This window comes from Parasteatoda tepidariorum, chromosome 4 (genome assembly GCF_982258835.1).
Source record: "Parasteatoda tepidariorum strain Cologne lab strain chromosome 4, Ptep-v5.0, whole genome shotgun sequence".
NCBI lineage: Eukaryota > Metazoa > Arthropoda > Arachnida > Araneae > Theridiidae > Parasteatoda > Parasteatoda tepidariorum.
In genome coordinates this window covers 60,383,987-60,406,576 of record NC_141758.1, presented here as the reverse complement: position 1 = coordinate 60,406,576, position 22,590 = coordinate 60,383,987, and the positions used below count along the sequence as shown (strand labels likewise).

The 22,590-nt window shown below is 30.0% G+C and overlaps 1 protein-coding gene across 2 annotated transcripts in view; it reads left to right on the top strand.

Annotated features, from left to right (window-relative positions):
* LOC107443294 (sodium-dependent phosphate transport protein 1) overlaps positions 1–22,519 on the top strand; it is a 33,041-nt gene extending 10,522 nt beyond the window's left edge. For both annotated transcript variants that reach the window (XM_016057111.3, XM_016057112.3), the window contains exons 4-10: positions 2,033–2,216; positions 2,394–2,524; positions 5,408–5,557; positions 9,788–9,920; positions 16,173–16,328; positions 20,123–20,208; positions 22,221–22,519. In XM_016057111.3, coding sequence (XP_015912597.1) covers positions 2,033–2,216; positions 2,394–2,524; positions 5,408–5,557; positions 9,788–9,920; positions 16,173–16,328; positions 20,123–20,208; positions 22,221–22,421 — 1,041 coding nt within the window. In that variant the 3' untranslated portion in view covers positions 22,422–22,519. The remainder of the gene's footprint in view (positions 1–2,032; positions 2,217–2,393; positions 2,525–5,407; positions 5,558–9,787; positions 9,921–16,172; positions 16,329–20,122; positions 20,209–22,220) is intronic.
* The last annotated feature ends 71 nt before the right edge of the window (positions 22,520–22,590 follow it).

Sequence of the window (22,590 nt, the reverse complement as noted above, 5' to 3'; positions counted from 1 at the left end):
GCCAAACACAATTGCCCATTTTGGCCACTCTATCATATCTTTACTCTTACCCATATTTACACACAATTTCCGCTTCAAGCAAAAATATCTCACTGATAGCCACTTGTCTTTGATCAGGTTGAAGCAGTGTGCATGCAGTTGAGCACGTCACTTGACCACTGCGTCATCTATGGAATAAATTACATTATAATGAAAAAAGAAAGGAAGAAATTTTTTTGAAAAATAAATAAATATAAAAAACTTATAAAAATAAAAATCCGGAAAAAAAGATATCTCTCTTCATTGGGAAACAAAATAACTAAAAGATATAATCTCTGCATCACCTCATACGATTATATCCGCGAAAAGGTGTGCTTTCTAATATTCTATCAATGAAGCCAAACGTTTGATTTGACAAGCCTCTATTTGCTCTTCTGTTTTCATATTTTATAATCAGGCAATCTTATTACGAAAATATTTGAAAATATTGTTGAAAGATTCAGGTAAGTGTAAGTTACTGTTCCAGCGGAATGAACGAAAAATGAAATGGAATTTTCTGATTGATTAAGCGTTAACCATTGTTTTAAATTTACCTATGGACAATACCATTTTTTAAGTATTTAAAAGATATCATCAGTGATATTTGCTAGCTTAGAGCTGTATTTGATCAAAAAATAGTTTATTGCACGTACTTCGACGTTTAATTATTTTTTATTCGCTATGTCGGATAAATTCAGTGAACAGCATTGACGTGGTAGCATCACCAAATAAATTTTTCTAAAGTTATCTGATATACCACATGCTTATTTTGTTTATAGTAATTCTTTTAAAATGAGTTCGTAAAAAAGAAAATAAATAAATGATATTTGAAATGAAAAAAAAATCGTTACCTCCGAAGTATTTTATAACCAATTTATTAGAGGAGTAATGATCTTTATATTATTTCATTTACCACTGCCCAATTTAAAAATAAAAACCATGCAAACTTATTCAAAACTAATGCGGATTTGTTATGTTAAGGTTAAAATGAAAGCAAAAACAATTTAGTTACATTAAACATACCCTACAGATGCAACCACTTCATGTTATTTACACTGATTCATAAATACCTCTGAAAATGTCACTTACTTACTCTTCTACTAAACTCTTCATTTGTGTTCGCATATGTTTTTCAGTTCTGTGTATGTTTTTATTGTATTGCTCTGTACTGATTAAATGATTTTTTTTCTATTCATCCTGTGCGAAGAACGGTTATTCAGCTAGTATAGGCATGAAAAAATTATCTGTAATTTTCATTTAAAAACGCAAGTCAATATGCACAAAATTTTTTCTAAGAAATTCCAATGGGGTCAACTCAGTCATGCCCTTCTCTTACTTTCCCTTGGAGCATGGCTTTGACTACATCAAATATTGCACGCATATTTTTCGTAAATTAGCATATAAAATAGAAATGTCTGCCACTTAATCACTGAAAATTGTATTTCTAAATTTCAAATAAAAGGGATCAAATTGAAAAACTTTTTATCTAATTACTGTATCTTCCCGTTTTAAGACTCTTTCTCAATGGCTCAAGGGAGTGACCTCAAATATACCATTTAATTAGTGCCGACGATATTTTAAGTTATAGAATCAAACACAAAAACGTACTTTCTCTAAATAAACATACCATTTTCTCAACGATTTTGGGTTTCTGACCCCCAAAATATATGGTTAGCACCAATCGGGGAAATATGGTCCCCATAGTTTGATCAGGAGAGTGATCCGAAGTTTTTACCCCTTATTGTTAATTTTACTTTTTGTGCGTATTTGAAAAAGTTAATATACTTATTTTATTCCAGCACTTCAAACTGTGATTACTTATTATACGTGTATTTTGTGACTAAAATGAGAAAAAAAAATTATTATCTTATTTTCATTATTCTGATAAAATACGTACAAGTGTACGCTTTTGAACCTCAAAAATTGTGCATAACAAGCATAAACTACATTAATTGAGACTTGAAAATGACTATTTTTGTACGAAAAGCTCATGCACTCATATAACATTTTACAGGGTCCACCATCTGCCGCCCTTGCTCAATTATCGGCACGTTGGTTTCCTATACAAGAAAGAGGTTATCTTGCTACGTTTTTATATCTTGGCTTCCCAATGGGTGGCTTTGCCGGAAGTTTAATATCTGGACCTATTAGTGAAATTGACTTAGATGGTGGATGGTCGCTAATATTTTATTTTTTTGGTAAATAAATATGTTTATCTAATCTAATTACGTTACATTATCAATTATTTTTCGTTTTCAACCTAAGAATTGCATAAAGAAACTTTTTATTAAAAATATAGACATCGATTTTGAATATTAAATATCCTAAGCGTAAAACTATCAATTCTTTTACTTTCGTAAATATTAATTTTCTAGGATTGTTTGGATTACTAGTCAGCGTGCTTCTGTTAACTTTGTATGCTGAAAAGCCAGCAGATGATACGAGAATTTCAGAACGAGAGTTACAATATATTCTCGAACATACAAGCGGAAACACAGTTCAACAGGTATGAATTACATTACTAAGTGTGACAGAGTCTATAAAACTTAAAATATAAAAATTCTAAATGAAAATAAAAAAGATTAAGAATATTTTGACTTCATGTGTAAAACGCCAGTACCTAACACTGGAATCATTTTCCATAGCAATTATAGTGTGTTAAACCTTTTTTCAAGTATTATAAATCGAAAGGTAAATAAATCAAAACATTAAGTACAAGAACATGTACATGCAAAACACAGAAGCAGATTTCAATAATTTTTTATGCTGTCTCTGAATTTCACATAAAACCTTTCGTTTCATTTCCAGTGCTAAATCCATTATTGGTATAGATCTTGCTGTAATTGCAGAAGAACTACATAGTGTTCTGAACTGAGGAAACTATCCATGGTTTTGGGTAGTTCAAAATAGTACGGAGGTGATTGTGATAGAGAAACTTAAAATTTGTATTGATATCTCTTCCATAAGCAAATTTGATTTTGATAATATTTTTACTGATTTGAATCTCGAACTTTCATTAATAGCAATTTCTAATATAGTTCAACATGCCACAGCTAAAATTAATTTTTGTATTGATGAATTGCTTGCTCTTTTAAAATTTTGTCTATACAGCAACTTCATTAATAATGGACTATCTTTCACTTTTACAAATCAATAGTATTCCCATGGGAACCGATTTTAGTTCAACGATGGCTAACATATTTTTAATTTACTATGAAAAACAACTATGTAACAAGATAAATGAAAAAATTTTACGTTCCAGATATACTGAGGATATTTTCTGCATTAACTTTCCTGAGTTTCAAAGTTTACATCATTCATTTTATCTAAACTGTTTAAATTTTGTTGAAACTAATGATGATGAAATTGCAGAAATTGTTTTAGATTTATATACAGTATTATATTTAAAGCTACTATCGCTGTATACGCTGTACACGAAACGAAACCACTAACGCTGTGTACGATAAACGCAAAGACTTCAAATTTGAGGTACTCAATCAACAAAATTATTTCAGCTGCATTAGTGTAAGGTTCTCTCAGAGGTATTATTATTTCTCAAATTATCAGATGCAAAAGAATCTTTAACAACAAAATCAACTTTACGTTGGAAGTAAAGCCTTTCAGAGCTAAAATTTCTTGCAATAACTTTCCAATTAATTCTGATCAATTATTTCTTTCCCAATTTAAAATTGGAGTTTAAATTTACTGTTGTTGTTGTTAATTTACGTCGCACTAGAGCTGCACAGTGGGCTATTGGCGACGGTCTGGGAAACATCCCTGAGGATGATCCGAAGACATGCCATCACAATTTTGATCCTCTGCAGAGGGGATGGCACCCCCGCTTCGGTAGCCCGACGACATGCACGCGAAGTTGAGCACTTTACGGTAGCACAGTTTAACGAGGACCAATACCGCACACCCTCGGTCCCTACGCAGACTGATCGAAGTGGGTCACCCACCCGCACACTGACCACAGCCAGTGATGCTTGACTTCGGTGATCTGCTGGGAACCGTGTCTTAACGATCAGTCCACTGCGGGACTTAAATTTACTTTTTGGGATTTACAATATCCAATAATGCCTAAACCGTAACCTTCACTTTTATTCATTTATGACGCAACATCTTTAATCTAATTATTTGAAAGGATGGCTATTGATGTTGTGGTAATGTGAAAGCGGACAAGAATAGAATTTGGTTTTACACTGAATACGGATTAAAAAAATCGTTGAGTTCTCGTGTTATTGTTGTTAATTCAAGATCCAATCAATCTCAACATGACCGAAAGCTTTTGACGTTTACTACGTTGCCATAACGAAACCCGACACATTTTTCGATCAAATGCATGTATTATTAATGCAGCTGCTGATGAGTTGCAGCGCTTTTTATTATATTTATATATTATTCTCGTCTCTGAAGTGCTTAAACAACATAAAACTGAAATAATTACCCACTGCTCTCAAACCGTACACTTTTACAAACACTTCAAGTGTCTTTGTCACTAAATGCCTAATTCGAAAAAAAAAATTTATTTATGCTTTGCGTCATTTTCCAATAACTCCTCTTTTCACACTGACCGCATTAAACTGGATTAAGCGGGCACATCCACTAAACTGTGGTAATTAAGACTCTAATGTAATCGATTAAGAGCTTGCCGATATATTTCGTGAATGTAACATATTATCTTGCGCAACTATTAAACAATGGGACCCTTCATAAGTCATATTTAAGGAACTTATACTGGTTAAAAGCATTAGAAAACTTACTTACAAAACATATCAGTAAGATGCAAATCATCTAAAATTTAGCAAAATTTACTGTAGTTCATTCCAATCTAGAAATTATATATATTTTTTAATTATTCTGTTAAAGAAAATCTTATTTTTACTTGCTTATGTTCTCAACAAATATGCTTTCCTTTTATTAATTTTATTCAGTACTATTCTATGAAGACAGTCATAGTACATTGCACCTACTTTTAGTGAAATTACCAAAAGTTAAAAGAAGTTCAATGAAAAGGAAAAAAAATTTTAGTAGTTTATTCTGATAAGTGATAAAATGTCAAACCTTTAGTTGTTCATTTACATGTTGATTCTTAAAGAACAATTTATTCTTTTATCCCTTTGGACTCTGAATCTCTTTATAAATACCATTCAATAGAAGTAAAATCTCATGCAATCTTGTCTTTGCGTGATTTAATTTTTATAAAATTTATTACTAAATGCCTCCAGTGAACACTTTTTACCAATGTAATAGATGATTTTATTGTTTCTTTAAGCTGTTTTGGTTTAACTTTCATTTAAATTTTCCACAATCCTTTCTTATTTCACATAATACAATACCATGATAAATTCTGTTTTAAAAGCACTGATATACTTAATGCCCTATATAGAATCCTCCTATCCCATGGAAAAGAATTCTAACTTCCTTACCGACCTATGCATTACTTATATCAATGTTTGGACAATACTGGATGGTATTTTATTTTCTAACTATTCATCCAATCTATATGGACTCGATTCTTCATATACCTGTAAAAGAGGTGAGTAAAAAGTAATGCTTATGCTGAATTTTAATTTTTTTCCTCCGTATTTTTTCCTCTTTATTTCTAATAAATTTGGCATCTTAACAATACAATAAAAACAATTATTGCAAAGTTTCGAGTACTTTTCAACGCATGAAAAATCCTATGAGTCTTAACATTAGAATATCCTACCCTAAATAAAAAGGAAACATCCTAATTTACTTTTGATTTAATAATCAGATTTTTACGCTTTAAATATTACTCTTAATGGATCAAGAGCATTCAGATATTTAGTAGGAAGGGCGAGACTCCGAACAATTTGGATCTTTACTTTCAGATTATTGCGGAAGCCACAGTCTAGAAATTTTGGTCTAAATACATCATATTGTTAAGTTATCTTATGTTAAGTCTCACAGGATGCATGAATAATCCTTTGAGACTTAACATAAGAGTACCCTGCCCACAAAAAAAAAGGAATATCCTGTATTACTCTTGATTTAATAATCAGATTTTTAAGCTTTAAGTCTCACACTTAATGGATCAAAGACAAATTCTTAGTACGAATGTTAAGGCTCCGAACAATTTGAATCTTTACCTTCAGATTATTGCGGAAGCCACAATCTAGAAATTTTGGTCCAAATAGTTTGGTCAAAGAAAAAAGAAACAATTAAAAGTTTAGATCGCTTGATGGTGATTTCCTTTTTTATACACCGAAGAGCCATTACATTATGACCACCCTGCTAATAACATGTAGGACCACCTTTAGCCCTCAAAACTGCTAGCACCCGCCATGGCATTGATTCCACAAGGTGCTGATAGGTAGTCTGAGGTAGTACCAAGGTAGTACCAATCGCTCACCAACTGGTCCTGCAATTCCCTCACATTGCGAGAGGGTAGCGTGGCAGGACAAATTTGGTTTTTCAAGTAGGACCACAAATGCTCTATTGGATTAAGGTCAGGCGAATTTGGGGGCCAAGATAAGACTTGAAAGTCACTGGAATGTTCTTCGACGATTCGACCCTTGCATGGTGCATTATCCTGCTGGTAAACACCATCCCCCGCAGGAAAAACTGTTCTTATGAATGGGTGAACCTGGTCTGCAACTATGTTCAAGTAGCTTACAGACGTCAGGAATTGTTCTATGAGGATTATGGGTCCTAATGTGCCCCTTGAAAACATTGTTCCTGAGCAAGAAACCATGAAAACCTGGGCGAGCCCATTTTTATGGATAGAGGGTGGTCATAATGTAATGGCTCTTCGGTGTATATTTCATCATATCCCCGAAACTAATGAACTGAATTATGATTTTTTTTAGTTCAAATTCAAAACTTGTTTATACTAAGATAATTTTATGCAAAAAATTATGGGTTTTTTTTTATTAAATTTAATAATGGTAGAAAAATTTTGAATTCTAAGATTCACAAATTTTAACCACAATTCAATATTCTTGGTTTTTAATTAAATAATTTAAAATTTGAAAAGATTTGGTTGAATTGTTCTTTGGAAATAAAGTTTTAAAAATATGACTTCTCTTTTATGTGGCAAAATGAGTAAAAGAAGGAATTAAGTTATCAAAACTTTTAAACGTTCTTCTATAAACTATTAGAAGTCAATATTAGAAAATACGGCTTAACCCATATTTTGTGAATCACAAATCTAAATCCGTCAAAGAAAGATTAAGTTTATTCAAAGAAAGTATTTTTTGCACCTGATTCCGTATTTTAAAATATCGTCTGCGTCTGCTTTAACTAATTATTATAAATTATTGGTTCGCGAATTATTAGAGTCTTAGTACTAGAAAATTCGATCAATACTCTAAGAAAAAAAGTATCTTGAAAACTACAAGAATATGGTAAAATTTGCCGCGATTCTGATTCTATAGATACACCAATAGGCTTTTTATTTTCCAAAGCACTTTAGTTGTGATTTTTGTAAAATTAACAATTAAATATGGTTTTATAATTTGTGATAAAATTTGGTAAATGTGGCAAAGTTTAGTAATTTTATTATGATACCTTAGCTTATGGCATACAGACCATTTATCCGGCTAAATTTACTTTTCAATTTTGTACTATTTACTAAATGTGTGGTAATAAGGACTGTATGTTTGAAAACCAGAATTTCCGGTGAAACGTTACCGGAGTAAAATTAAAAAGTGAATGCAAATAATACCAAATGAATGGTTGTAAATACAGTATATTTTGGTTTTATAAACGAGAATTATGTTGTTTTTTTAAAAATCAGAAATGTCATTATCACATAGTACGGATATTTTACCAAAACTTTTTTCTCCATGTAGATTAAAAGTAAGTAAGGGCGATCATTTTTTTACTCTACACCCAGTTTGTTCGAGTGTTTAAAAAAATAATTGAATCTCAATATTCTTTCCTCTATAATTTTCTATTAATATGTTAATTCAGAATTTTCACTCCAAGATACCAATTTTTTGCAATAGTGCTACTTTTTTGACCGTGGTACTTTTAGTACTAAGTCATTAAAATAAATTTGAATTCAAATAAATGACATGTAATTCGTTAAACCTATTAGAAATGGGCTATAGCATAATTCGTAATGTAAATCGAAAATCGTCAAATAAATTCGTAATATATAAATTCATGAAAAAAAGCGCTTTCGACAAAATACTAAAACAGAGATCTATCGACAAAGACTACTCACTTCTGCCTAGCTCAATAGTATGAGATTGCCGCAGCTGATGCTCTCTGGTTATTTCAGTTTCCGTTTTTAAAAGCGCTGTATGTTGAGCCACCTCAGCTAGATTTGGCATGTGACATTTTTAGCGGCCATCATTGGTCGATTCGCCGTGTAAGAGAAATAGTAACGTAAACAAAACAAAGCAAACGTTGCCACCGGCAAAAAAGAAATGCAGCCAAAATTTGGGAGCCACGTAAGAGAATTATAAATATAATATAAACAGATGAGAACTGTGAATAATGACAATTACTTCGTTTAAATTACCAAGCGTTTCCAATATCATTAATTCCATTTAGTGAAATGAACTTAAACAGAAAGATATTTAGGGTGAAAAGATTTTGTTTTATGATAATATTCCATTTACCAAATACATAGTATACATACAGACGTAGACATAGTACACATACAGACTATACAACTATAAAATAATAATTATGTTTTTAAGTATTTCGATTGTTGACCACTTTATTGATGATGATATTTACTTCGAAATGTTTTAATATTTTTTATAGGTTGACTTAGTAACAGAAGATCTCAAAACCATTTTAATCAAAACATGTAGTTCTGTAATTGTAGTTTCAATGTTGCTAACTTGTCATTTGTTAAACAAAATAGTTTTTTCAAATTTATCGCTATTAGATTTTAAACAAAAGCTTAATTTTTCTTCTTCATACGATTCGAAGCCTAAGAAAACCATTTCAGAAAACTCTCCATTTTGAATCTTTAAATTTTGCGATTAATGAAATATAACAAGATATCTCAAAGTATCGGAAATGCAAATCCAATCAATTTTCTATCCATTATTATTTTTATTATAACCTATTGTGGATTAGTTGAAATAATTTAATCATGAATTAACTGATTATAATACATTATAAACGTATTAATGTTATTAAATTAAGAAATGATCAATTTTATAAAACTGATATTCTTGATATAATTTATCATAAAAGTATAAAAATAAAAGATTAATAAAATTATTCTGTATTATGAAAAATGAAACTAATGAAGAAAATTTTTCTTATCGTTTCCTGCTCCATAGTGATTGCCCAGTTTTGGCAGGAAAAAAATTTATGCCAAAATTGGATAAACTTGAAAACCCCCACGCTATCAAATATACATATTTTTGTAAATTTATTCCAAATAACAACTGGTCAGATTTATTGGGCTATTACTGTTAGCGAGTGCGCACTGATATGAAAAAAAATCCTCTTGCTTCCAACAAAATTTAATTGTACATATTTGCATTGAAGTTATTTAACAAAAATACTAAATAAAATAAATACATTTGATACAAATAAATTAAACATTTTAGTAGATAAATGTCCCATGGAAAAGATGTAGTTGAAAAAAAAACTTTGACGTAATTTTAGTCATTGAAAAATAACATAAATTTATCATCTTAAAGTAGCATAAATCCTAAAAACATAATATTTGGAGTTATGGCACAATCAGAATCATTTCTATTTACTTTTACAATTTGAATTTTGTTTTAATTCTAATATGTTTCTTTTGTTTCCCATAAATGGATTTCAGAATGGTCTTCTAACTTCAGGACCACAACTGGCACAAGTATTAACAGGTTTTATCGCCTGCTGGTTTTCAGTTTGGCTAAAATATAGGAGTAATAAGAGCATTAGCTTTATCAGAAAAGGATATAATACTCTAGGTGAGAATAAAAATATGTATTGATTAAAATTTAAATAATGATGTCAATTTAAATTACGTATGTACAGTACAGCAAAAAAAAGAAGGGAAAAAAAAAAGAAAAACGGACCATCCTGAACAACTTTTGATCTAGTGATCAGATCTTCACGTTCTAGGACTCAATCGTATTGGTATAATGAGGTGACCTCAAATATGCAATTTAATTAGTGCAAACGACATTTTAAGTTACAAATCAGTTACAAAAACATACTGTCTCTGAATAAACATGCCTTTTTTCGACGGAATCTAGATTTCTGACCACCACAAAATAGGAAGTAGCCGCAATCTGAAAAATATGGTCCTAATAGTTTGGCCAGGAAAGCGCTCCAAAGTTTGGACCCCCAAATGTTAATTTTACTTTTTACGTATTTCGCTACATCTGGAGAACTTTTTAAGCGAATTGAAACATTTTTGCATAGAATTATAAAATTCGTTTATCCAAAGATAATTCCATGCAAAAAATAACTGTTAGTAAATATTTTTCATTTTTTATAATTTAAGAAAGGTATAAAATAAATATCGAATAAATTGTATTTTGACACATAAAATTACATTCTTTAAAATGATGCAAGAAATTATATACCTTACAATTCAAAATTTTTTGATCATTGCTAAATAAAATAATAATAAAAAAATATTTATTAAAATTTATTTTTTGCAAAGAATTATATTTGAATAAACGAATTTTATATTTGTGAGAATTTTTCTTCAATTCGCCTATAATATGTTTGAATTCGCTTCTCCAGATCTAGCGAAATGCGCAAAAAATAAAATTACCTTTAAGGGGTCCAAACTTTGAATCGTTCTCCTGACCAAACTATGAGGACCATCTTTCCCAGACAGCTACTCTCTACATTTTGGGGGTCAGAATCCTGAATCCGTTGAAAAAAAGGTATGTTTATGCAGCGAAATCACGTTTTTCGTCTGATTTCGTAATTTGAAAAGAAAAGTCATCTTGCACTAATTTATTAGCAAATCTAAACTCACCCCCTTAAACCATTTAGATTGAGTCCTAGAAGGCGAAGATCCGCTCATTAGATCAAAAATTACTCAGTTTTTTTCTTTCTTTTGGTGCACTGTACATTGGCAATTAAATATTTGATATTTCAAAGCACTTCTTTTTATGACTTCATTCAAAAACTTTTTGGGGGTTAGGGATCGTTTAGCAACCAATTACTTAGTTTTTAGGCTCTTGATTACTTAAACGGCTTACAGCTATATATTGAATTTATAGCTAAGTTAATGATATCAAATGAATTTTCATGAAATTTCATTAAAAGATTGCAAATGAAATACATGATATTACAGTGATACAGCTACATTCCCGGAATTCATTGTTTATTCTGAAAGTTGGTTACTTAATTATTGATTTAATAGTTACTTTTAAATACCCTTTAATATATGTATCATGAAATATATTGAATGACAATGGCAAGAAAAGTTGATATTTAATAATGATTTTTCTATTTTAATAATATTTAAATTGTAACGATTTTAATTACATAATTTGACTTGGCACAGTTGCTTAAAAAAATTTCAGACAAACATAGCTGGTTTATTACTTAAAAAAACAATGAAAATTATAAGTATCTTATATTTTAATAAACTTTTAAGACTTTAAGATTTCTTGTTATTAGAATAAAATTTAATAATTTCTTAAATAAATAATAACTTATATGAGTTTCGATCCGCTGAAAACTGCTTTTCCGCTGAAATTTTGTTGGAGTAAAAATTTGTTGGATAAATATAATGTTTAATAACCAGAAAACTGCGTGGATGACGGAGAAAATAGTTATCTGATTCTACGGCAATTCTTCTTTTTTTTCAGCCGATAATAAATTAATTTCAGTAATAATTTAATTAAATGTTTTTAAAATTTCAACTATATAAATATTGTGTCTGGAGAAGGAAGCCATTAAGATGGGATTAAGAATCAATGAAAATAAAACTAAATATATGCCATGCACAAAAGCTGGCTATGAAGAAACACAGTTTGAAATTGGAGCAGACAAATTCGAAGCCGTTGATAGCTTCACCTATTTGATGTCTAAGATTAACAGCAAAAACGACACTACACAAGAAATACACTCGAGAATCACGATGGTCAATAAGTGTTTCTATGGTCTAAGAAAATATCTAAAAGTCAAGTCTAATAAAAAGAAGAAAAAAAAACAAGTGTTACTCTATAAATGTCTTATACGATCCGTGCTTACATACGCATGTGAGACTTGGACAATGACCCGTGGAGATGAAAATATGATAGCTAGTTTTGAGAGAAAAATACTGCGAAGCATTTTTGGTGGAATAAGTAAAAGCGGTACCTGGTTTAAAAGATCAAACACGGAACTTTACAAAGCATATAAAGAACCTGGTGTCATTAAATTTATCAAAATTCAAAGGATTAAATGAGTAGGCCACATCATAAGAATGGAGGATAGCAGGACAACCAAAAAAGTCTTCAGTGCCAGGCCAACAGATACAAGAAAAAGAGGACGGCCAAACCTAAGATTTTTAGACTGCGTTGAAAAGGACCTACAAGTTTTAAGGATAATAAACTGGAGAACCTTGGCTAAGGGAAGAATGTTTTGGCATAGGCTTACTGAGAAGGCCAAGGCCCATCCTGGGCTGTCGTGCCAATGAGAAGAAGAATATAAATACGAGGTAACATAAGTCACAGCGGGGATTTTACAGACTTATAACACGAAAATGGTGAAGTTTTTTTTTTAAAGTCTTGCATTAAATTCAAGGTACATGTCATAAATATTTCTTCCTTGATTTAAATTGATCCGACTTAAATTTCTACATTTGTTAAACATCGCAGTGTTCATAATAAATTTTTCAGGCAAAAAATAATTAAAATGGCTATATGATGATTGCATGCGGTAGATGGTGAATACTTTTCTTAAATAAAGGTAATAGAATTTTTATAAAAAATAGTAATGTAAATTAGATTCATTAAAAGATTTCGAAAAACTAAGGTATGATTTGTGATGTTTTTCTTTAGTTTAAACACCATCTTCAACATAAAAGAAGAAGAGTAAAATGAAATAAAACAGAAAAAATTTTAATGGGAAAGCTTAAAGGTCGTCATCAGGACACAACCTTTGCGATAAATGCGATATTTCTGAATAAAGAATAATTATCCTAAAATAAAAATTACTCTTTATAATGTGTCCATATCGCCAAAATATAAATGAGTTAAAAATGAGTTAGAGATAAAAGAAAGTAGAAAAGAAACTTACCGGCGTGGAACAAAAGTAAAAAATATTTTAAAATAGATTCACTACTTTAACATTCAACAAAATTTCGCGAAGAAGAGAAGAATAAAAAACATTGTTTATGGCTTAAATCATATAAAATAAATTTAAAAATATATTTGGTAGAAAAAATGTGAAGCAAATAATATTTTTAGTGCTGCCATCATATGGTGAAATATATTTTGAATTCATTTAACAATACCGTTATAAGGAATAAGTATATTCTTTATAGTTTGAATTGTTTTTGCAAACCCTATGAATCTGATTTGTAATGATATTGGAAAAACCTTATTTGCTAAAATGGAATTAAAATCAATGCTCTTTAAAAAAAAAAATTATTTTAATTTTTTTATCGTGTCCATGGACAATTAAATGGCCTCGTGTGCCTTCAAAACTGCATCCGCTAGCTCCAATACATCATTCCTGTAGAGTTCCCACGAAGTTCTGAAGCCAGTGGCACCATACCCAGTTGTAAAACATATGGGGTAAGGGCTGGGCACTCGAGAATGTGATTTGGGGTAAGTTGGATATCGGTGCAGTTCTTTTGCAGGTAATATAAGTTCTTATTTTGTCGGAAAGAATTTTCATCCCTTTAAAGTAGTTTGTTCTTAGTCTTGTAATTGTTGATGTTAAGATTCTGGAACAATCAAAGTCAGTAATGAGGGGTTTCCTGAAGGAATGGGGCAGAGGTCTGTGTCTTGCAACTGTATTTGTATCTGCAAGTGTGATGGTGGTGCAAGGTTGGTCGGCACCTCTGCTTTCCTTAGCCAAGGAATCCGCACATTCGTTTCCCTCAATATTCACGTGCGCCGGTATCCGTTGCGTCAAGCAGGATTTTCCATTGCCGTGCAAGCCTTCAAGTAGGACATTTATAGCAGGGAAAGTTAAAATAATTTATTTTGTCAAAAAGTTTAAAAGTTAAAAGTTTAAAGGTAATTTTATTGTCTTCATTTATATTAAGAGTTAAATCTAAAAAAATTGCTAAAGAATTACTAATATTAGTTTTATTAAGAATTAGCTCACTTGGATATATTTGTTTAGCTAAAATATCTAGATCATTAAAATTAATAACTAAAAAATCATCAATAAATCTGAGAAAGAAGGAATTAATACGAAGATTAACGTATGAACTCATGAATCTATATTCTTATAGAAAAAGAAAAATATTGCAAATATTAGAACTAAAATTATTTTCCATATGGATACCATTAGTTTGTTGAAAAAGGCAGTCATTTAAAAGTATATAATTGTTGTTGAGGTTATTATGAACTTGAAATTTCCAGTATTTTTATAAATTAATGAACATCCATATGTAGCTGGTTCAAAACTAAAACGACACTTCTGCACTCACTTCTCATGCTATTTGAATGAGAAGTGAGTGTAGAAGAGTCGTTTTAGTTTTGAACCAGCGATATATATATACTAGGGATTACTAGGGATTAGGGATAATGCAAATAAGCCTAGCTTGTGAAATCCTTTTGTTTTAAAAATTATGCATATTTCAAATTTATAATACCCTAAATGTAAAAAATAAAATAAAATAAATAAATAAATATCATTTTAAGGTAAAAGTGGTGTGTTAATCTGCCCTGAATATAAAACTATGGTTCCCGATTCATGCAAGAAAGTACTTTGATTCTTGCATCAATAATGAAATGGTCAATTATGTACAGATTTTGGAGAAGAAATCCCGCCAAGCATCTAATGAGTTCTAAGATACCTTGCTTCCTAATGTATCTAGATCTTCAAAAGTTCGGGAAGATAGATAAGGCTTTTGTCACCAAAAAAGTAGCCAATATAGCCAGAATGGTTACCAAGTTAACAGACTATTAATGAGATAGTCTATTTCTTGCAAGTCGATATTGTGCGCTGTTAAAATACGTATATACTAGAATGCAAAGTTTCTTGACAATGACGTCACGGCTGGCGGAGGAAGAAGGAGAAATAAGTTCAGTCGTTATATAGAAGAAACATAACTAAATAAAGATACCATTCCGCGATGCGCCGCTCGTAAATCTGAAAATATATAAAATTTTAAGAAAATTATAGCAAATTAACGCTATATATGTGTGGGTTAAGATAACTTATCATATTTCTATTGTGAAATGCGTAATTTACCTCGAAATACAGACATCGCGCCGGGAACTATTTTCTTCGTTTTCCCTCAGCATATTTCTCCATTGTCAAGAAACATTGCAGTTTAGTATAGTAGCCAAGCTAAGATGTTGATCTTTTGGAAAATAGTAAATAAAAATTTGGGAAATGGCTAAACAAAACAAAAGGCTAATGATTTGGTATATTCAGTCAAAAATATCAACAAAAAATAATAGCACGCATTTTATTTAGGGCAGTTTTCCTGAAGATTTAAAGACAGCTTCTTTGAAAAATGAAAAGAATCATACAGAGAACAAACATAGAGAGATAAAAAACATGGCAAACAAGAAAGAAGCAGTTGTATCGGTAGTGTGTGAATACAAAAGAACCACATGAACTCTCTGTAGCAGTCAACAAGAGAACGTTTTGTCAAAGCTAACCAGATAAAAAGATTATCACCATTCATGACCTATCTCAGATTACAGAAATTGCTGATAGAACTTGAAATTATGCTTAAAGGTGGAAGTGTTTCGGTTGAAAGTCATGGACAGTGGTGGGGATAAACTAAGCCACCATTTTATTCAGTACCGTGTTACCAATGGCACAATAATACTCTGCATATTAGAAAAAATTAATGTTTCGCAAAAAAGCATTTCAAATTTTAATAAATATAAGTTATAAACAAGGTTTCATCGGAGAAATAATCCATATCTAACCTTTATTCAAAAAAAAAAAAATCTTACTTTTTATTTTTATCAATATGAATAATATTTATTTATTTTTTGTATATCTGTATTTATAATTTATCTTTTAATGAAATTAATTAACAACAACTTACTATAAGTAGCCCTTATGGTTTTCAGCTTGTTCTTTATACATTCTTGGAATGCTTGGTCTGTATTTATCAGGATGCGACAAAACTGTAAACGAAATTTTCCTTTTCATGGCGTCAAGCAGTGTGGGGTTTTCATTCGCCGGATGTTTGATAGTAGCTGCTGATTTATCCCCAACGTTTTGTGGTTAGTAATTATTTTAACTTCATTGTAAAATTAGTGTCATAAACGTAGAATAAATATAATTTTTCGTGCTTGATAGTATGATATATCACCAACATTTTTATATTAAGTGGATGCTTTAACTACAATATGAAATTAGTAACATATACGAATAATCATATAATTTTTCATGTTTGATTGTAACTGTTGATATATCAACTAACGTTTTGTGGTTAATATTTTTTGAACCACATTGTAAAATTTGTAACATATATTCATTTAGAAGAAAAATAAAAATTGACATTATATTTTTGACACCAATGTTGCTTAATTGATTTCAGTATTAGCTACTAATTAAAAAATAATAAAAGTTATATACAAAAAACTAACTTTCAATCAGTATAGGGATTTCATACGCCGGATCTTTGACAGTAGCTGATGATTTATCACCAACGTTTTGTGGTTAGTAATTATTTTACTTCTTTCTAAAATTATTATCATAAACGGAGAATTACATTACTTTTCGTGTTTGATAGTAACTGTTGATAGATAACCAACGTTTTTTTAGTTAATTTCAGCTACATTGTAAAATTAGTATTAAATACGAATAATTATATAATTTTTCGTGGTTGATAGTAGCTGTTGATATGTCTACTAACGTTTTGTGGTTATTTTTGATTACTTTTACTTTTACCTTTTGAATTTACTTTTACATTTACTATTACTTTTTGTACTGCATTGTAAAATACATATTCATTTAGAAGAAAAATAAAAATTGAGATTATATTTTTGACACCAATGCTGCTTAATTGATTGCAATAATAGCTACTAATTTAAAAAAAAATTAAGCAACATTGGTGTCAAAAATATAATGTCAATTTTTATTTTTCTTCTAAATGATATGTATTTTACAATGCAGTTCAAAAAGTAATAGTAAAAGTAAAAGTAAATTCAAAAGTAAATTCAAAAAGTAAAAGTAAAAGTAATCAAAAATAACCACAAAGCGTTAGTAGATATATCAACAGCTACTATCAATCTGACTATGAAATGGTGCTAATTCATTAAGAAAAAGCATTTAAAAAAATTTCCATGCTATTTTCGACGCCAATAATGTTGTTTCAATGTATACCAAATACACTAATACAGGTGCAAAATTTTATATTACTTTATTTGGTACCACTTAAGACTGTATGGATACTTTACAGCTGTAAATAGATGCTGGAGAAATAAGTTTTTGCGATCGCTCTAAGAGAATAAATACCTGAGGAAATTGCTTGATTGTGGATAGTTTAGACTATAAGAAGTTGGGCCAGTACAGCAGAATACAGTTGATCTTAGTTCTGACGGAGCGAAATTTTAAAAGCGTATTTTGCTTATTCTAACAATGTAAAGCCAACTGAAGCACTAAAATTAATAATAACTATAAAAGTAATAACTAAAAAATATTATGAATTGCATCGGTATAAAACTTTCTGCTTTGTGCATGATTTCATTTTGTACTGAATTATGAATTACTTTCTTTTTGTTTTCTCCCTGAGCAAAGAGCGAGTATTTAACTAGCATAAAATATTACAACGCCGTAGATAGAATTTTAGCAACCGTAAGTTTCCATTTACAGTAATTTACTTTAAAAGTTGAATAGTATTATACGGACAGATATTTTACAGTAATATTTGAGTCAAAATTTTCGAAAATTATTTTGAGAGTATGCTTTGGAAAGATACTATCCTTTTAAAAAATTTCGAGCCGACCGGGCTGTGTAAGGGGCAGGGAACTGCCCTTGCATCAGAAAGGTCCTGGGTTCAAATCCCGGGCAAGGCATGGATGTTTCTTTCTCTCTGTGTGTTTTAATTCTATGTCCTTTCTCCTTTGTGTGTGAATGTGACCCGCCCTATAAACTGGTTGTGGTTGTGTGAATGGCGTGGCAGAAGTCAAATTCCTGGCCGTAGATGGCGCCACAAAAACATGAATAATCGCCCCCCCCCCACTGCCTAAACAAGCATACGACAAAAAAAAAAAAAAAAAAAAAAAAAAAAAATCAACTTTGCTTACTATTCCTCTCTTTTTTATTTTCAAATTTTCAAAAATGCTTTAAGAATAAGATTTTTTCATTAAAAAAGTATTATCTCTTTTACTGTCACAAATTACATTCTTTTATTTTGTATAAATTTTTAAGGCCAAAAACACATGATAATTCCATTGTATGATCGTTGATAAGTACCAAACTGCAAGGATGGTTCTTAGTCACAAAAGCTTAAAATTTGTTTTTCCACAATTAAATTTATGTATAATAAGTGTTTATTATTTTAAATGTTTACTTTGAATATTTATTTAAATGATTTTATTTACTCTTAGATATTTTAAAATTAAAAATATTTTAAACAAAATATGGGCATTAAAGACCAAAGCAATTTTGTTCTCATATGAGCCCTGGACTGACATTATAACATAATGACATTGTTAATGTTTTCTCGAATTCTATCGATAAAAAGTCAAAAATAGTTTTTTTAAGTTACTAAACAATTATTAAAAATATTTTTAAACTAACTCATTTGAAAATATTTTAAATTTTAAAGCCTAATAAAATTTGTGTTTTTTTTATAACCGTCGTTGAACAGCCTACCCAATTTTTATGGGTTTACGACTACTAATGATCAACTCCTTAGACTTGTAATTTGAACCCAATCCAGAAGACAAGGGAACTCCTGGATCGAGTATTGAGAGAAATTTGCCTTCGTGGAGGACTCTTTGATGGAGCTAACCCGTATTTGCGCTGCATGGAGAAGAAGACCACGAGTACCTCCCACGGTTAGCCTGATGGCAAGAGAACTCTAACCCATGATCCCTCTACCACTGAGGGTATTTCACGTCAGCACAGTGGTCGATGCAAGCCGGATGCGGAATTCGTATCGACTGGGATTCGAACCCGGTTCGCCTCGTTGAAAGGCGAACACTCTATCCCTGAGCCATCGCGGCTCAAGATTTGTGCTTGAATTTTCTGAGAAATTTTATGCAAGAATTGTTCGAATTAAGTCAAAGAATGGGTTCCGGAATATTTTAATTTCTCTAGCTTTAAGTCATCTAATCGAAAACTTTTTATTATAGAGAGATTGCAGATTATCTATAATTGCACATACATACAAAATATATTTTCTAATCTGCAATAGTACTTTTTGAAAAGCACAGTTAAGTCAATAATTCCTCCTTTTTGTCCACATTCATCCTATTCAATATATCAGTGATTAAAAATATCTAATAAAGTTTTGCCAATAATTGCTTTTAAAAGTAAACTAAACTTATGCGAAGTATTTTTTGAAAAATGACAATAGTGTCAATAATTCGATCTTTAAGTTAACATTCACGCACCTAATTTCTAATAACAAATTCTGGTAAATTTACTGTACCGTAACAATAATGAAATAAAAAGTTATTTAAGTAGTTTTCCATCATTTGATTATGGTTTACACATTATTCTGGTTTTCAAAATTATAGTTGTTATTGCTACACATTTCGTAAAAACTTCAAAATCGAAAAATAAATTTAACCGAATAAATGGATTTCACGCCATGCTCCAAGTTATCGTGATAAAATTACCATATTTCATCACTCATTACAAAACCATATTTTAGTGCTAATTTTATAAAAAATCATTCACTTCGGTAAAAATTACAGAGTTTTATAGTGTTCCTATAGAGTCAGAAATACCGAAAATTTAATCATATTCTGGTAGTATTCTGTATTTTTCTCAATGTACAGAGTGTAAAAATGTCCGACAAAGTTTTGCCAGTAATTTAACATCACTTTCTATTTTTTTTCAGGAATTATTATGGGATTAGGAAGCACGGTAGCTAGTTTATCTGGTTTCATAATGCCTATTCTCATTGGGTATTTAACGAAAGAAGAAGTATGATATTTAATACTTTTTTATGATATTTAATTATTTTTGGTGAATTTTGTGAATGTTTCTTATTATTAGGAACAAAAAATATTGTAATTCTTCATTAACGACATCTCTATTTAACTGTACTATGTATTTACAGTCTATGACAAATTTATACGCGAAATATAATCCACCATTAAAACTTTACCATTTTATTCATGAGGAAAAATTTCGGTAAATCTATAAAATAACAACTCCATCATAAACATTTGCTTTAATTTAATTTCTGAAAGAACTGAAATTTCTTGTAAAAAATTATTTTGTAATTATATTACTTTTTAAGTCCAAAAAAGAAATCTTTTGAATACGAAACTCGATACTTAGCATTTATAATGCTAGAATATTTTTTTAAATCATAATGACCATCTTTTAACGATGAAACACTAATATAGTAAATAAATTAGAAATGCACTGATATTTAAGAAAGAGCAAGTGGAAGACATAAGTCCTATGATCTATTTCTGCAGTCTTCCAGCCTTTGAAAGGTAATTCTTAATTAATAATATACGTAATATCAATAAAATTGTTAATATTAATAAAATTGTCAATAATAATAATTGAATAAAATTGTAATTGAAAAAAAAGTAATTGAATAGGATTTAATATTAATCATATATGTGCTACAAAAAAGGAACTTAAAATTTAATACTCTATAAATAAAATTGATAGTACTACCAATGCTGCGTAATATTGTTTCCTCAGAACAGTTTTATCAAAATTTGTGCATTTTATGGCTTTATAAAAACAGCTTGAGTTATATCAGTAAACACTACTTCCTCAAATATTTATGTCCCTTTTCTTTTAAATAACAAAATTACGACCGGGATATTTGTTGACGTTTTGTACAAAAATAATTATCGAAATATTTGTTTACAATCGTATTTCCCCACAAAAATGAGTAAAAGTATTATTTATAAGAAAGGTATTATTTAAAAGTATTATTTATAAGAAAGGAGAAGCAATGTTTAATCGTCTCGCATAGATGCAAAAAAGACTGAGTCATAAAATATATTTAATACAAATTAACAATTGCAAAACGAAATTAAGGCGCTTGGTTAAAACTAAAAATTAAATGAGTTCTTTCACTAACTTTTATTGAAAAGTTTAAAATATTATATTTTGCATTTTTATTACCTTGAATAAAAATGATTTTTTTCATAGTAAATATTTATCTTAGTTAGTACAATCACGTATTTTATAACAGAGCAATATCTTTAAGAATTACATTTGTTGAAATTATTAATTAATTTGTTGAATTTGTAGAATTTTTTAAATCCTTACTAGAATTGAAATAATATGAACTAAAGGCATCGCAGGATACCTTTTTTGTCATTTCTTATCACAACAGTTTGGTTCAAAATATATGTCAAAAATGTAAAGGGAGGTAGAGGGGACCTAAAGAAGCATATTTCATAAAAGAATATGTGCGCGAAAATGTCGGTTTGAGCCGACAGAGAGCGCTATTGTTTAATATTATTTGCTTGCAACTTTAATGTTGCTTACTATCAAGCAGATACTGTAAACTAAAATTAATTGTAATGTGATTGTAAACTATTGATTGGTAGCTATTGTGAACTGCTCATAAATCATTTTCTTTTGTCGAACTTGATTTTTTGCTTACTTAGGATTAATGCTTAATGTGCTACGTATACTTCGCATTTTAGCATCTACATTCTCATACAAAATTGAACAGTCAAATTACAATCAATTACAGTTTACAACTGCTGGTCGAAAGAGCAATGACGAACAGGGAAATCAAATTCACAGCGGTTCATGGATTGCTGTGTATTAGTAAGCAATTGTCTCTCTATTGGCTTAACGCGGTATTTCCGCTCAAACATTTCTATACGAAAGATGCCAATGTATTAGGTACCTTCTGCCAACTTTTACATTGTTCGACATATATTTTTGAACCATCCTTAATAATATATTGAAAAATGAAGTATGCATGACTTATTTTGGATTTTTTATTTTAGCAAACAATGATCCAATGGCATAAAATGTTCCTTATTGCCGCATCTGTTGTTTTTGTATCTGGTGCGACCTTCCTAACTTTAGGTTCTGCTGAAATTCAACCATATGATCCAGCATATATAACAGACACTAAAGTGGAAACAAAAACAGATATACCTTCAAAAAACATAGACAAGAAGGAAGTTACTATCACAAAATTTTAATATTTTTCTCTTTTACAAATCAAATTGTGTGATTATTGAAGGAATATCTACATGCTATGTACAGTCGGCAGAAAGAAAAAATATATATTCATGAATAACTTTGGTTCTTATGATCGGATTTTCACAAACTAAGTGTCTTAATGGTTTCAGGGGGGGGGGACCTCAAATA